Below are 16,834 nucleotides of genomic sequence, written 5' to 3'. Positions count from 1 at the left end.
ACTAGCATTACAATGACTACTGCAATTCACTTACTGATTGAAAGAATTTGGTCCTGAGGCAGATGATTTGCTGAAGACCTCAGTTACAAGTAGAAGTTTGTTTATAGCCTCCTTCATGTTGTTGAAGGCTTGTTGGGGAGAACTGTTTCTGAAGAATATCTCAAAAAACCTTTGCAGCTGTGAAAGAGAATACATATATTATTGAGCATTTACCGTAAATCAGTGCTTAAAATCATAAATTAAAAGACTGATAGAAATAAAAATTGCCTTGGAATATCATCTTAAATTCTTATTCATTTGTACAATAAAGTGGAATGAAAAGCTCCACACGGCACATAAAAGAGAATGACATTTTATTTACAAATAAGTATATCAGGAACAAAATCTATGAATGATTTTAAAAATATTGCTCAGAATCTAAGCTTACTTTGATAAAACCTTTTGCTGTCACTGGTTCTAGGCAAAAAACCTCAAAACACCACTTGTATCTTCATCAGTGGGTAATAGCAAACTCAAAGTAAAAGCCTTCTCTTTTCCTAACATACTGTGCCAAGGGCTGTCCCGCTGGACCTTGACTACACATCCTTACCCCCAGTCAAGAAGCTTTAAATAGAGTATAGAAGAAAGATGCTGGGAAAATGATCAGCCACTGCAGCCTGTGTTTGGACCAAACTCTGCATATTCTGTGGTTTTCAGACTTATGAATCCTCCCAATGGCATATTTACTGACCTGCACAGTACTGTCCTCAGGTGCTTTCATCACTCATGCAAATTCACCCTGATCATCACTTCAGAAAGAGATTCAGGGAAACAACTGGAGCAGCACAGAGACCCAGTGAAGAGTGGGACATAGGCAGGTTTTGTAGTGTCAGAGTGCCTGGTGCTAAGAAAGGGGCTGCCTTTGAACCATATTTCCATTAGAGTTATCATTGGGCTGAGTGTACCCTCTGCCTAATCATCCAGGCATTTAACAAAGATGCTGAACAGGAACAGACCCAGTAAGGATCTCTGCATACAACGCTAGTTCCTGGTGATGGGCTATGCTGAGCTGACACCAGAACTTAGAGCATTCTTCTCTATACCCTAGTCCACAGTATTTTCTAGAAAGTTTTGGAATCTTCCCTTCTGAGCATAAATACTTTCAAGCACACGGGTCTGCACTGGCACAGATGAATGGCTTTGTGTTTCTTCAGGTAGCATATTGCAGTTAAATGTAATAGGCACTTTTCAATTTCCTTTTTAAAAAATACTGTAACATTGCTTACAGTCAGCTATGGGAGATTGATGCAGTTAACATTGATCCTCCCTTGCTTTTGCTCTCTTCGGTTTCACTAACTCCATCCAGTTGTGCTGGTAAATAATTGAAGGGTAGGAATTTGGTCTGTTTGCCTTCCTGTTCTTATCACCTCTGTTTTTATTTCAACAAGTGATTGCCTTTCCAAGTTTTATTGACTAAAAGAATGGTGACCCATGCACAGATCTGTGCTGAAGGTATATAGTGCCTGTGACTTTATTTTGCCTTTTCAGTAAAGAAATGCCAGTAGGGAAATGCCTACTGTTTGAAATGCCAGTAGGAAAAAAATGACAACAACATACATGCCTGAAGTTATAAAATTAAACTTGTGACTGCAGGAAGTGGTGCAGCAAAGGTTGCATGTATAGACTCAACTCTGTTTTTTTTATATTTGCCTGATGCTGATATCTTGAATTAAATCACACTGTATTTCTACACTGTAGAATGTTTTTCATGTCTACTGCAGTTCCATGAGCCTATGGGGCAAAGGAGCCTCAGATGCATTATTTAGAGATTATACAGCTCCTCACATCACAGTCTATTTCATCTCCAAAACAGGCTGAGAAGGAGTCCTTTTTTCCCAAAGCCTAAGACCACCAAAGCTGTGTTTCTCCCACAGAGTGGTACAAAGATTAAGAACAAGAAGCTCCACATTTTTCAGATCAGTTCTGATTCAGATTCATCTCCAAGGGAAATTGTTCCACTTCAGTTCCTTGTTCAGGACCAAACTAGTTAATTAAACTGTTCATATGAATAAAGAAAAAAATTAAAATGAAGTCTCATCTCGCCAAGGTGGTTAGTTCCTTGATCAGGACAAACACAGTTTATTAAACTGTTCATGTTAATATATTTAAAAATTAAAATGAAGGCCCATTTCATCAAGGTGGCTCTTCAGCTGAATTTTGCAATTATTTCCAGCACCTCTGCCAGATTCTGCACACAACTTATGTTCCCACTACTGTGGCTTGCACAGAGTAACTAACTTCATAAATCCACAGGGGGTATTGAAGGACTAAGTAAGATGTGCTATTGTGCTGCACAGGGAGCATAAGGAATTGAAGATTTTAATAAAGAGAGATGGGGATTAGTGGAAGGAAGAGCAAGAGTGCCATTAGCTCATCTGCTCTCTCACCATCAATCAATTTCCAAGTACATAAACACAAAGGATACGTAATGCATACATTTCTAGTAACAATTGATAAAGACAGGCTGGCTTGCCCTACTGGTACTCAGAGCATCCTGATGGCTATTATTAAACTGTTGCCATCAAAACAGGCATAAAATAAAACTGGTATCTCCAAGAAACTGTATTTTAGTTACAGCTCTCCTTAGCCAGCCTAGAAAAGAAACATTGCTCAACAGGTTCTCATTAGAGGATATCAGATTTTAAATCAATGTTTATTCTAAGCCAATGGTTGAAAATAAATATTTAGTCAGCCTGGTTCAGGACGAATAGAGATGAGATGAATACTTCAGGTTAAATTCCAATTCATTAAAAAATCCTATTTAAACAAGTTCAGATTAGATTTGACTTCAACAGATTCCGCATGATTTACAGCAACAGATAGGAAAAATTTGAAGTGTTTGGGTTAAGGCTGATAATGTGTGAAAATCTGCAGCAACCTCAGGTTCTTCAGAGTGAATAAAAGTATATCAATATCTGTGTTCAACTGCAAAATACTAAAGAGCTTAAAGTTTCTTCAAGTGACCACCACTATGTTGATCCTCTGCCTTTCAGAGGAAAGAGACTGCCTGCCCAGCAAAATGCACCCTCACCATTGATAGAGTGTGATTAACAGAAGCCTTGAACAATTTAAAGAGGACAGAGTAGGAAATACTGCTGGCAATTACAGGAACCTATTCTGGGAGAAAGCTGACCTCTGGCTGGCCAATTTTTAAGCAGAGGAATAAGGTTTAAATTTTAGTAGGCTTTAAGACTAAATGCAGACATGCATATTTATTTTATACAATGACACCATTATATACAGAACTGCAAGATTTCTCAGAAGCTTGAAGGTGTTCACCCAAATGCTGGACTCCTACAGGTGGAGGTATGTTCCAAATGTTTATGTAATGCCTTACAGAAGTGTGCAGATGCAGTCAAGTTACATGGATCAAGTACACATTTTCTGTAAAGGCAGAATGAACTAGAAATACTCTTCAGATTAATTTAAACTCATTGACCTTTCTCTGCCCAATAAATTCTTGCTTTAGGAAAAGACACTGGGGAAAAAAAAAGGCCAACTCAATATTAATTTTATGATGGTTTTTCTTTTACCCATTTTGACATCTAGTTTTTAAAATCTGAAGTCACTAAAAGTAGCCTTATAATCTTAATGACACTGGCTCCTCGAATCATCAGGTAAAGGTCTGACACATTGAAAAAATGCAATTTAGTTGACAAAGGAATTCTGATTTGCAGACTTAATGCATAGAGCCATGGAGCCTGAAGAGTGGAAGAGTGTGGCACTCACTGGGCTGAAAGTTATGATGACTGTAGTAATTCCCTCAAGAAGATTTTCCTCTGGCAATTTTTCTGCAAATTAATTTCTCAGGAGAGCTGCTGGGGCAGCCTGGGGCAGTTACTGGAATGGTCATCTGAGGATTGCCTCGAGAAAGAGTATAAAACCAAACTGTAGTGATCTTTCTGAGATTGCCTTCTAGCTCAGTCCTAAACAATCTTACCTCCTGATGAAACAAACAAGAAAGATTTTCCTTAACTAATATTGGGAATGGCCATAAAATCAAACTTAGCATACCTTCCTTTACTGACTGCTCTGCTTAGCTCTCTGCTGATTGTGACAGGTGTTCAGAGACACAGCTCACATGAAGAAAATTCTCTCAGGTGCCAATATTGCAGAGGAATCCCACACTACAAGACTGCACAGCTTATGTCTATGTACAAGCTACATGTCTAAGTTCCCTTTACACCTCACTGCAGAACACAGATGCTTGAAGAGCATCATTTATGGCATCCTAAAGTAGATGTCTCAAAACAGTGACATTAATTGCGATCTGAAACTGCTTGGTTCCCCGGGAGAATCTAAGTGAGACACTGAAGAGAGACAGGAGATCTATCACTGGAGTGCTCACACAGCCTACCCATGGACACCACCACCTGTGTACCTGGAGTATGCAGAACTGTCTGGGATGATGTTTGACCAAACTTAACCATGATGCAGAGGAATGTGACCATCAGCAAGGTTAAACTGTAACCAGGAAATTGCAAAGTGACTTTTGGAACAAAGTAGTCAGCTTAGAAAATAACAGAAAAGGAGCAGGAAAATTTGCAGCAGCAGAAAGTGGAGGAGTGGAGAAAGAAGTGGTGGAGAAAGCAGCAGCCAAAGCCTGGTCAGGCACTGCCACAAATCAGCCTGCTGGCACCACAGCTTCTGCCCAGACTTCAGGGAATACTGGGATGTAAGGATGGGCACAGGACCTGCGTGGGTACATGTGAAATGGGCACTCACAGAGCAGGGCCCCCACTTCTGCAAGCAGAGGTGCAGAAAGAAGGGAGAGCAGGACTGTGTCTAACCTGTGTTGCCTGTGAGATAGAGGCTGGATAAACATGGGTGAATGAGCAGATGCCACCAGAGCATCAGAGAGCATTTACAGAAGGATGTTTAGAAATGTGCAATGTTCAATGAAGTGTTTTAAGTGCCTGGTATCATGATTTATCTCATCTGTTACTGAAGTTGATAGAAGGTATATTATAATTAGTGGCTGCCAGTTGATTGTATATCATCAGTTACACACATCTGGGTTTGCTTAGACAATGTGAACTCCTACATTTTTTCCTGTAACAGTAACTCCCCTTTGGAGGCATAGATGAGCTCTGAACCTACCTCAAGGAGGTAGAAGAAAAGAGACCAATACTGAGTAATTCAATGCAATTTTGAGGTTTACATTTTGGCATTTAGAACATCCTACTTTACAGTATTCATGTGAATCGATTTTGAAAGACCTTACTGTTAGCTAGTAGTAGCCTTCAAAATGACATGGCATTCAAAGTTATCAGGGTAAGAGTTGAAAGTAAGGTTTATGTCTGAGGAGTGAAAGCATGACCTCTGTTTTCTAGAAATTACTCTTTTTGAAGTAGCAAAGGGCATACTCTCCAGATTGTTCTGCTGTGCACTGGAGCAGTTGTACTCCTGATCAGCTGGATCTTCAGGCTCTCAAGGTCTTACAGTGATTGCGCCTTCTTGAAAATGCTTGAATAAATTCAATAAATTGCTAAAACCTTTCAACATATACTCTGTTGTCTCAGTTCACTTTTGTACATTCATTATTCTTACTGAGTCTCTCTTCTGAAATTTCTTCCGAATAGTTTTGGGCGTAAGTAGTTGTTCATAGGTATAAAAATACTGGTTTACACACAAACAAGAATCTCCTTGATTATATGTATGGAATATCTAGATATCTAACATGTCTGCAAGAATAAAAACTAATTCCACACAGAAGGCCAAGAAGAAGCATACTTAGTAATGAAGCAATTTCATATATTGTCTGCTAGCACAGGTGGACCTTTCTGCTGACCAGAGTGTATAAAAATAGTCAAAGGCCATGTAATGGGAGAAAAATGTACCCATGAATCAGGTACCAATGGTTCCAGAATAAAACACAGAGGAAACAGTTCAGTAATTTATCATAGGTTTATTGCATTAGCTTCAGGTAGATCTGTTTATTCCACTCCTGATTTATTGTTAGGATGTGCCCTTTCTCTGCAGTTCTAACATGGTACTTGGTGAAAGGGAAAATCACATTAGTGTCCAACTATTTTTTACAGTAGATTTCCCAGTTCTGTATTTATTTTTCATTACATATGATTTTCAAAAAGATGATATTAAATTGTCCAGAAAAAAAAAATATTCAGAAAAAAAACCCCAACATCTTGCCGCTTAACATTTTCATAACTTAATTACATGGAGCAGAAAAGGCTATCTGAGAAAGGTTCCTTTTCTTTAAAACTCCTTACTCCTAAGACTAAGTCCAAAAGCAGAAAACCACTCACCAGCTTCAGCAACCATGAAATTAGGCTTTTTGACGGAGTCTGAACTAAGAATGGTTTCCCAATTCAGCTCAGACTTATTAGTGGGAATGTAAAGGTGATTTACTAACAGTATTTCCCACGTTGCTGTGAGGACAAAAGTGTATTATCTTGACTGAGGGAAGCTGGAATTCAGAAAAAGGAAGAATGAGAAGAGAGAGGGTAGTAGGAGGCAGGTCTAGGAAATCTGGAAGCCACAGAAGGTCATGCATACAGAGCTGACTGGATTGAACAGCCAAGGCAAGAGGATATGTGAACTAGAAAAACACCAGAGAACTAAGGGCCAAGATAATAGTGGAAAAACTTATGACATATCCACATGTTGTAGAGGACATTTAGTCTCAAGCTCTTACTTAGCTACATAGGGATGTTCAGAATGAGAATAGCAGAAAAGAACTCCAGAAAGAATTTTGTTTGTGCACTACATGACAGGTTGACATAGATGAAGAAGACAAAGAAGGAAGGATTTCTTATTGTTTCTTTTAAGACAATAATTAAGGATATGAAATCAAGTCATATTTGACTTCGCTTAAATTTTAAAGCAAACAAATACTCCTTCTCAAGCGACACGTAAATAATCTGTATAGTATCATTGCTAAGACCAAAAGCATTCATGAATTTAAAAATCTAGTAGAAAATTGCATGCACAAAAGCCCACTGGAGCTTATTAAACATGAAGACATATATTCTACTTCCAATTTTTTGTTCCTAATCCCACAGGTTACCAGAAATAAATATAGTCTGCCTAGGGAGCACTACCACTTTATGTTTGTCCTGCTACAGAGTTTCATGATGCTCTCTTGACTGCCACAAATGGAGTGTCAGACTAAGCACGTTTTTGATCTCCCCAGTCCAGACTGACTTCCATTCTTACATCAGTGAAAAGAGAAATTATAGATACCATGAGGAAAGAAAACAGAGATGGCATTATATTATGTCCAGTCTCCCAGGAAGAAGAGCACCACAGCATTCTACAGAACATAATAAGTGAATTTAATTTTAGTCCCAAGTAAACATGCAATCTAATTGATTAAGAATTAATGGTAATTTTTCTTTTGTGTTTGCTCCTGTGTAAGTGACAAGGCAGTGATATTAAATTTAAAACAATTTAAAAAACAAACCAAAAAAAACTCCAAAAAAACCCCAAAAGCTGTAAAATAAAGGAAAAAAAAATACCAAGCCTTTCTGCTGTTTTCAAGCATCTTGCTCTTTACCTGTATGTATGTTTGCATTCTATCTCACTTTAAATATGTGTGGGTGCTACGTCAAGCAGTACCAAAGCTGGGCACTTGAGGGCAATACTGTAACTTAATTTCCACCATGCTCGGCTCTAAGCCAGACTGCCACGTCATATTAATAGATGGATTTCCTGTAAAGATGAGGGTCCAGTTTTACTTGCATGTATGCTAAGTAGAAAAAAAAAAATTTCTTTACTCAAGTTTCCAAATGCTTAATACACAAAGAGAGTTTCAGTTATAGTGATTCACACCACAGCAAACTTAACAGCAAACTGCTTTAATAAATTATACTTACTGTGCTTCACAACTAGAAAATTACTTAAGAACAGAGTTTCATCTGAGCACATCAAGGGTTATGCAAGAACACCAGTCAAGGAACTCAAGTCCAGGAGGCACCTGTCTATTTTGGATGAGCAAAAGGATGATGAGCCATAGCAGGGGCCATGGGAAGTTGCTGACAGCACAGAAGAGCCTCCCCTGATGATGCAGGATGTGGTACTTCTGTCTACAAAAGTGCATCCCTTCATAAAGCACTGGATCAGGTGGGGAAAGGTTAATGGCAGGGCAAAGGAAGAAGTTCACAGTGTGTTAAGCCTTGAAATAATTGATCATAAATTACTGATTTGCACACTGGCTTCTACAAAAGAAATAATTATTAGGGGTCAGTATTCTTCTTAATGAACATACATAATGTCAATTGACACAAAAGCAATTATTGAATACATTGACAGAGACTCTTCCTTTAACTGGTACAATATGCAAAATACAAAGACTCTATTTTATTAATAATTTTTCAGCACACAGATAGTCTAAATAAGCAGTTTCCAATCCTCCTCAAGAAATTGGGCTATTACACAAGCCTCGTATCTAAACATCTATGTGACAGAAAGCCATTCTCTCCTCTGCATCTCTTGCATCTTCCCATGCTGGGCCCAAATTTGGAACTGCATTTTTGTTACCCCTTGACTGCACACAAAATCCTCATGCCAGCTCAGGATTTACCTTCTTTTGCTTTCTGAAATGAAATACTAAAATATGTATAATCCAGAGAAAATCTGGCAGCTGGTGAGCAAAACACACTTGAACTCTTCCTGAACTGCCATTTGACCAATGCTTATTCAAGAAATTATTCTGAAGTCATGCCCCTATGACTATAAAAAGCAAATATGCATTGCAAAAAATAATTTACAATAGTTTACTATCAAAAAGGCAGTGGAGAATGCAGTATTCTTTTATGAAACTCCTGTTTTTTCTTTACACAGTTTCAATTATTGATATCATATAGCTACCCCATTTCCAGGGTTTTTTTAAATCTCTTTCATATATCCCACATTCTAGTAACTCCCAGCAACAATAAGTCATTGTTGTACATGGGAGATCAAATTTTAAACATACTTAACATACTGAATTTGTGATAGCATAACTAAGTTAACCACAAATGTGGATGAATTTCTCATTAAAACTGTTGTAATTATACTGGCATGAGAAAATATTTCCTGACCAGAGCTCTACAGACACTGAGGAGATCTCTAAATTATGGTACAACATTACTGAAAGCAGATAATCAAAATGATTCTCATCTCTGCATTAAAAAAACGAAATGAAACAAAACAAAACAAAACAAAAAACTCAGTCTGTTGTGAAAAAACTCTGGCAAATTTTTCCAGACCAGTCTCCCCTCTAGGCATGTTGAGTACCCAGTGAGTATTCTGTCAAGCAGTGGAAAAACAGGTCTTGAAGATTCTGTCTGTGTAGACTATTGACAGGTTGAAGCTTCAAAACGTGGCAATTTCCATCCTATACAATAGAGCTGGCAGAAACTTGAAGCTTAGGAGCTTTCAGGACCAGGCACCTTGGCTGGTACAAGCATGCATCGCTCCAGTGGCTACTTTGGGAGAGATGACTCTCCTGGCATTCTATGTCACGCTGGAAAGTGATGAAGGGCTCAATGAAGTTTTTGAGAAACTTGACAAAATCTCTTAACAAATTATTTCAATGGCTGAATTTGCCTTTTCCCAAGTATTTTCTGGTGGGTGACCTGCCTATTCACTCTGCATCAAGCACAGACTCTATATGATTTTTCCAGCAGTGCTTCCTAGCCACTCTATGAATTCCCGGCGTCTCCCCTCTGGAAGCTCCCCACGTTCTTTACAGGGCACACTGTGGTGAGAGGCAGCCTTACACACCCCATTTTCCATCATTTTGTTAATTTGCATTTCAATGTCCACATCATTACAAATGTGCTTTCTTTCACAAGTGGTGCCTATCTTTTGTGTATTTTTCACAATTTTGATGAGTTTGTCTGAAGCTATGGGAAGGCATAATGCCACAACAGCAGTAAACAGATTGGAACCACTGTAGATGCACTGCTACTTCCATCTATCATCTTTATTGCTTCTTCAGCTGCCAAAGTGCTCTGCAAATGGTGGCTGGAACTCTGTTCAGCAGACTTCCCTCAGTGGGAATTGTTTTCCAGAGCCATATAACAATTACTAATGACTACTAGCCTTTAAAGTAGTCCCTACCTCAACTGCAACAGTGATGCTGCCGTATATTGTGCTATTTTAATAAAAATAAACCAAAACTGAATACCAGGGCTTGAAAACAAGTGACCATTACTCTTCATAAATGTAAATGGGGGAAAATACATGCCAAAGTAATATATCTCCATGGGCTTCCATAGCTTAAGATGGGGGGAAGAGAGAAGTAGATTCAGCTCACCTAATTTTGGCAATCCAGAATTTGGCATGTTCTCTAAGAATGTCATAGCCCATAGAAGGAAACAAACACTTCCACCAGGAAACTCATTCCCAAACTGGTGTCTAAATTAAGTGGGATGATTTGACCTCTAGACGTGTCTGTTACTCCAATGACTAGAATTAGATAATGAGCTTTAAACTAGGCACTCCACTTAGCAAGAGCTAAAATTGTAGAACCAAATGGCTGATACCATCAACAGTCCTGACAGTGATACCACAGTGATATCAGACTGATCCAAAGCCATGACCTGTTCCTACCCCAAGAAGGCTACACGGCCAAAGCACACCCATCCTTTAAGAGCTGCTGCAGGAGTTCATGTGTGAAACCTCAAGAAATCACTGCCACATTTGGACCTTAATTCTTCAAAAGGGAAGAAGCAGCAGCACAACTGTAGCTTCTTCGTGAAGAGCTGATGTGTTACAAGCACAGTCCCTGCTAGAAGAAGAAAGGAATGGGAAGGCATATTTGCTGAGCAAGCAAGATGGAGAAGGGTATCTCCATGCACTTGGAGATGTCCAGAATTCATCTAAGGCACATACAAAATATCCTTCTTCATCAAATTGAGACCATGGGGGAACCACCCTATCCATGGTATACTTGTATACTTCCTTCCCCTTATATAGAAGTACCCTGACCCTCCTTTAGTCTGTTTTACTGAACTTAAAAAAGAAATCTAAACAAACTGTTTTAAATATTTACCTTCCCTTTTCACAACACTGTCAATATCCCAGCAAAAGTTGCTACTGCATGGCAGCACCCACACTGCTGTGCTTTAGAGAAAACTCTGACCTTGCAACTGCTGTCAAATGTGACCAATAAAAATGGGCTTGGACACCTGCAAATCCCAGGGCCCCAGTGCATGGGGCAATGCTTTTCTGCTTCATGAAGCAAACCCCTCTTTTTCTGAGAAATGAAAACTGTACATTAGAAGAATATTCACTGTAGGCTGTGGGCTGCTAATAAAGAAGGAATAAAAGATAAGAAAGATATTCTCTAGTTTTCTGTCTATGTACTTTGCCTGAAAGATGGAAAACTGAGGAAATTAAATGTTTTACCTTTATGGTAAAATGCTTCCTCTTGGGTGGATGCCAGACAGTGGTGGTTGAATGAATGAATGCCCGCAGAGGTGTTAAGGATGTCACAAGCACATATGCTTTGATGATTACAGAAAAGTCCTGAGCTTTAAGGACATCCTTGTGGTCTTGGGTTGATACTTGATTCCTGGGAAGTAATAAAAAATATGTAGCATTAACACAGTTCTTTTGTAAATGAGCTATAAGAAAATAGTGAAATAGTGAAATTAGTGGAAGTAGGAATTTAGCCCTTTTTTCCCCAAGTTATGCAATACAATAGGTTAAATCAAGTAGGCTGGAACAAAGCTTTACATCAAGTAATTTTACTGATTTCAGCATTTTTAACTCTTAGTTTCCAAACACGGGAAGCAACTAGATTTGGAGGGAGTGATGTTTGAGAATACATATAGGTAACTGCACTGTGGGAATAATCAAGCATTACAAATCCAGGCTATTCAGAGTGAGTGATTAAATCAAGATTAAATTAAACACTAAAGAAATCCAATCATGTTAAATAACAGAAATGCATAGTGAAGGTACTCTATTTAATGCTGATTTGTAGTGAATTCAGAAGAACATCCCCACCCAACCCTATGGTAAGACTGCACTACTGTTAGCCCTTTCTTCTGTAATAAAGGAACAGAAACATGTGGTGCTGCATACTTCCCCTCATGAAAGCCACATACAATCATTCCAAATATTATGAAAGACTAGGATACCTGGAAATAACCTATAACAAATCAGTTAAACCTAAGAATTCTGCAAGCAACTTTGTTTAAAAAGTGATGCAGCTCTCTAAAAAATTGATGCAGCTCTCTAAAAACTGGCCTACAGCTTCCACAGTGCACACAGTCAACCATAGAAAAAGAATAGAAAAAAAGCAAACCCAAGAAAAAAACCCTGTCATTTAAAAGCTCATTACTTGGGGAAATCTGAGCTACACTTGTGCATATTCACAATGGCATTATTAATCTGTCTGTTAATATCTCTGAGCATCAATTTACCTCATAGAAAATTCAATGGGAAGATGACTATAGAAATTATGGGTCTCCAAGACTGATTACTGGTAAAAGACAAGGGGCTCTTCTTCCATTTTTGTGTAATTTTTGGCAATATGTGGCCTTTCCAGACCTCAATTTTGTTATCTGTTAAGTAAGTCTAATAACATCTATCTTAAAGAGAAATTTTTCTCCCCTCTGCAGAATAGCAGATCCTCAGAACATAAAATTTGTGAAATAGTGTGATGTAGGAAACAGCACTTGATAACAGACAAATTATCAAGTACTTCTTGGTTCTTCACCTTAAGGGGGGATCTCTGTGCAAAGGACTACATATGTGTGTCTGTGGTAGGGGCAAAGCAGGGATAGGAGCAGGACAAATCTCAGCCACCATGAGACCTAAAGGTTCAGGGGTGTCTCTGGGTCTGTATTTATTTGTCAAGGTGTTTCAATGCCTCAAGACTCAGACGTTTACAACCAAAACATGTGCAAGCTTGGCTAATACAGAAAGAAACACTCTGCAAGTATGAGATGCAATACATCCAAGTGCAGAATACAGAAAGAAACATTCTGCAAGTATGAGATGCAATACATCCAAGTGCAGAATACAGAAACAGACATTCTGCAAGTATGAGATGCAATACATCCAAGTGCTCCATCTGCTGTGGTCTCCTCTTTTGCTGCATTCGGTGTCCTTGACTCCCAAATAACTTCGTGCTGAAGCACTGGCAGTTTCTGAGGGTGGGTCACCATTAACTTACAGCTTTGTGCTCATGCTCTGCTTCCACCAGTGCTGCAGATGGGAGGCACGTGCCTGCTCAGTGACTGTGCTGCCCTGGGACACATTTCGTGTGGTGCTGGCCCTTGGCAGTCCAGGCTGGCCGGAACAGTCTGGGGTCACAAGTGGGAGCTGCAGGTCTGAAAAAGTACCAGGGGGATGAGAAAGGAGTCAGCAGAGCGCTGAAAGCAGGGGTGGTCTCCTGCTGCAAAGGATTAAATTATAAAACACAACAGAGAAAAGCTACCAACATCAGATGAAAATGTACAATAACAAATGCTGAGACAATAAATATTTTTGGATCTGCTTCACCCCAACCAAGCACCCCCTTCCAGCTGCAAGCTGCAGCATGAAAGGCTTAGCTGCCACTCCCACTTCAGAGGCAAGTGCAGTACTACTGCATACAAAAAGCATCCCCTTTTTCCTTCTTAAAAAAAACTGAAATCCTTGATTTCCAAATATAGAATACCAAAAGTTGCTTCCTCATGGAGCACTAATTACAATTAATGGGGATAAGAAATCTCTTTGAATAAGGACCAAGGGACTTTGCTACTGTAATAACATAGATCAGTAAATAAGCTCATATCCTTGTTTCTGTGTTCACCACTAAGGCTACAATTTGCAGGTACTGAAACCTAAGGGAGTCTTAGTTCTGCCACCAAACACAGTGGGAGCAGGACTGATATACCACAGTTCTTAGGCTTATTGAGGCATGTGACTATTAATAGTAATCAAAATATTGTGATGTGAGATCAGTCAAGGGGTGGCATGTATTTTCTGCTTTTACTGTGCTTGATAAAAAGGCACAAAGCCCTTATGTTGTGCCATTATTTCATGTAGGGTAGTATTCATTAATTCTAACACACCTCACATTTCAAGTTCTTAAGTAATGGTCAGGAAAAATCAAGCTGTTCAAATTATTCCCAAACCTTATTGCTTTTCTTTTTATTGACATACTGCATTGTGCTATGGTATGAATTTATTTGTAGAGCTTCTTTTCTAAAGCATGCACTCTCAACCTTGGTACATGAAATGAAAAATAAAACTGAAGCTGCGTTCCTGGTGATGAGCTGTAAATAGACATTTAAAGAAAAAAACTATTCATCTACTCATTTTCTTATTAAAATGTGATTGTCTGTATTTATTGGCTGTTCATCAGATCAGCTCGGCTCAACGTTCCAGTCTCAGCTGGGATCTAGAATTAATCTGGTTCTCTGCCTTACATGCACTATTCAGCAGGATTAAAAAATAATCAAAACCAGGCAGTTATTTAATAAAGCACGTCATGCTCAAATTATATATACACTGACATCTTTCTGTTGTGTTATGTATTACAACTGATTGGAACTTTGCAAGTGACTACCTGGTTTTTGATGTACAGTGGCAAAAGCAGACTGCTTTGCCTACTTGACTGTGTAGGGACTACCGGAGGAAGACAGTAAACTCTCATTAAGTAATTTATTTAGCAGACTTGTTTCTGAATATGTATAGGAACCAGAACTGCAAAATCAAGTTGTATTTTTTTCCATATCTGACTTGATGTAAAGACAAAAGGGCATTTTAGTATGGCAATTTCTACCCTGTAGATAGACAACGGCATTTCACCATGGTAATTAGCAATGGTTCCATGTAACTATTCCTATGCATCACTTTAGCCATTTAAAAGAAAGTAAACATTTTACTGAAAATAACAACATGGCAGAGAAGGGCTCTACAGGTCATTACTCAATGACAAGTGTTTTTTCCTTTTAAAAACATGTTTCTAATTGTGTTGCTAAAACAACAAGTAACAACTCACAAGACAGAGATTGCAAATAATGAGATGAGGTTTCTGTACCTGTATTCATCCCTCTTAAATTAGAGTTTTAGCTGTTTCAGGGAATGAAAAAAGATTAGTTTGACATTAATTCATTTGTTACAATGCAGTGGACCATTTCCTGGAGCTGGATATACCAAATTAAAACAAGTGTGTAGGGAGAGATGAAAAACAAAACTTTTCTCAAATTCTCAAGCTACAGGGTAGAAGATCCTTAGTATTGCCCTAAGTCATTGCAAAATGCCTCAACTTAAAAAAAATAAAAAACCAAATAAACCCCAACCAGACTTCCCCCCAAAAAAAACCCAAACAAACAAAATCAACAACAACAAAAAACCAAAACAATAAAAAACCCACAAACAAACAAACAAAAAAATCAGCTGCCATGTCTTAAGGAAAAGAAGGTTAAACAAACTTCAGAGTGCTGATGATTAGCATTGAAAACTAAAAAAGGGCAGTGCTCATAAATGATGCCTCCTTTATAGAGCATCCTGTTTGTATGGTGCCTTACATCCCTTTATTGGTTTTGTGTTGGCATTTCCCTGGGAGACAGCCCATCACACGGGGCTCTAAGAGGTGACACTGTCACCAGGTGCTCACTCCTTTGAGATGCCTCAGAGCACTTACACCATCAGGCAGAGTCAAGAGGGAGTGACAGTCCCTCACTGTGGTAAATCTACTCTTAGTGATCAATGAACACAATTACCATAATAATAAAGAGACATCAGTAGTGGTGAACTGAGCACACTCAGCTGCATCAGTTCTCATGGCAACTCTTCACCTGCTCCTGCACTCAAAAGCAGTAACAGTGTTTATTAGAGCTGTGTATTTGTTAATCAACTTTATCATCAATGAAAATTAGCCTGCAGTGCCTTTACTGTTTGCAGTAATTGCCATGTTTTTCCATCTTGAAATCACTCTACAAGCTGTTGTTAATTAAGCAGTCCTCTTGAAGTCAGTAAACAACATCAACATTTTATAATGAAAGAGGTGAAGCAGGCTCAGTGGTTGAGGTGTCAGGCACCTTGGAAAATCAAGTTAGAAAGAGTCCCAGCATCCTAATACCATGTCCAGACTACATCCCCTATTTCAAAAATCCAAATCTTATTATTTGTAATTTGTAAACAATAATTTTTGTAGTGGAGTCGTAAGAGCAAAGAAAAAAAACAAAAGAAGATAATTTTTCTTTTTACAGTGGCTATGCAGGTATGGAAATGTTACACAAAGTGCTGTTTTTCCTGAAGGCAACTGCAGGCTTTGCCACAAGTACTTTTTGCTGCTGACATTTTTGATGCTCTAGTGTAAAGTAAGGACCTACAGCTGGATCTATGACCTGCTTTCACTTTGAAAAAAACCAAAACTTAATTTCCTTGAAATTCTGGCTTGAAGAAGGTTTCTGATGCTGACATCTCTGGAACGGTACCACTGAAAATACCAACAACACCACTTTACCTCTTCCTAGGGTGTTCAACATGAGGCCATGTTGATGAGTAAGGAGGCCACTTCATGTTCTCACCTGAATTCACACAATAACCACAGCAGCAGGTAAAACACAGACCTGAGGTATAAGAACAGCTGCATGGTACATGCAAAGAGGAGGCATAAAATCCACCAAAGCAAGTCAACACCTCTAGATCAAAAAAATGGAGCAGCTCTTTGTCACACACACTGGTGGCAGACACTATTCAATCAACTGCAATCTCTCAAGGTACAATAGTCAAACAGATCAGCTGACAGTGATAAATTATGCCTAAAGCAGCAGCCTCACTGACATCTAATGAGGCCTTTCAAGTTTTTTACACAGCCATGACTTCTTGCTCCTTCTCCCCC

At 38.8% G+C, this 16,834-nt stretch overlaps 1 protein-coding gene across 2 annotated transcripts in view; it reads right to left on the bottom strand.

The window, feature by feature from the left end:
* The window catches only part of CPED1 (cadherin like and PC-esterase domain containing 1), a 141,151-nt gene that overhangs the window by 81,144 nt on the left and 43,173 nt on the right, over positions 1-16,834 (bottom strand). For both annotated transcript variants that reach the window (XM_064702711.1, XM_064702710.1), the window contains exons 6-8: positions 13,172-13,328; positions 11,395-11,560; positions 35-177 (exon numbers count right to left, since the gene is read on the bottom strand). In XM_064702711.1, coding sequence (XP_064558781.1) covers positions 35-177; positions 11,395-11,560; positions 13,172-13,328 — 466 coding nt within the window. The remainder of the gene's footprint in view (positions 1-34; positions 178-11,394; positions 11,561-13,171; positions 13,329-16,834) is intronic.

This window comes from Zonotrichia leucophrys, chromosome 1A (assembly GCF_028769735.1).
Source record: "Zonotrichia leucophrys gambelii isolate GWCS_2022_RI chromosome 1A, RI_Zleu_2.0, whole genome shotgun sequence".
Classification (NCBI taxonomy): Eukaryota; Metazoa; Chordata; class Aves; order Passeriformes; family Passerellidae; genus Zonotrichia; species Zonotrichia leucophrys.
Note: the sequence above shows the minus strand (reverse complement) of the source record. Positions and strands in the feature narration are given on the sequence as shown.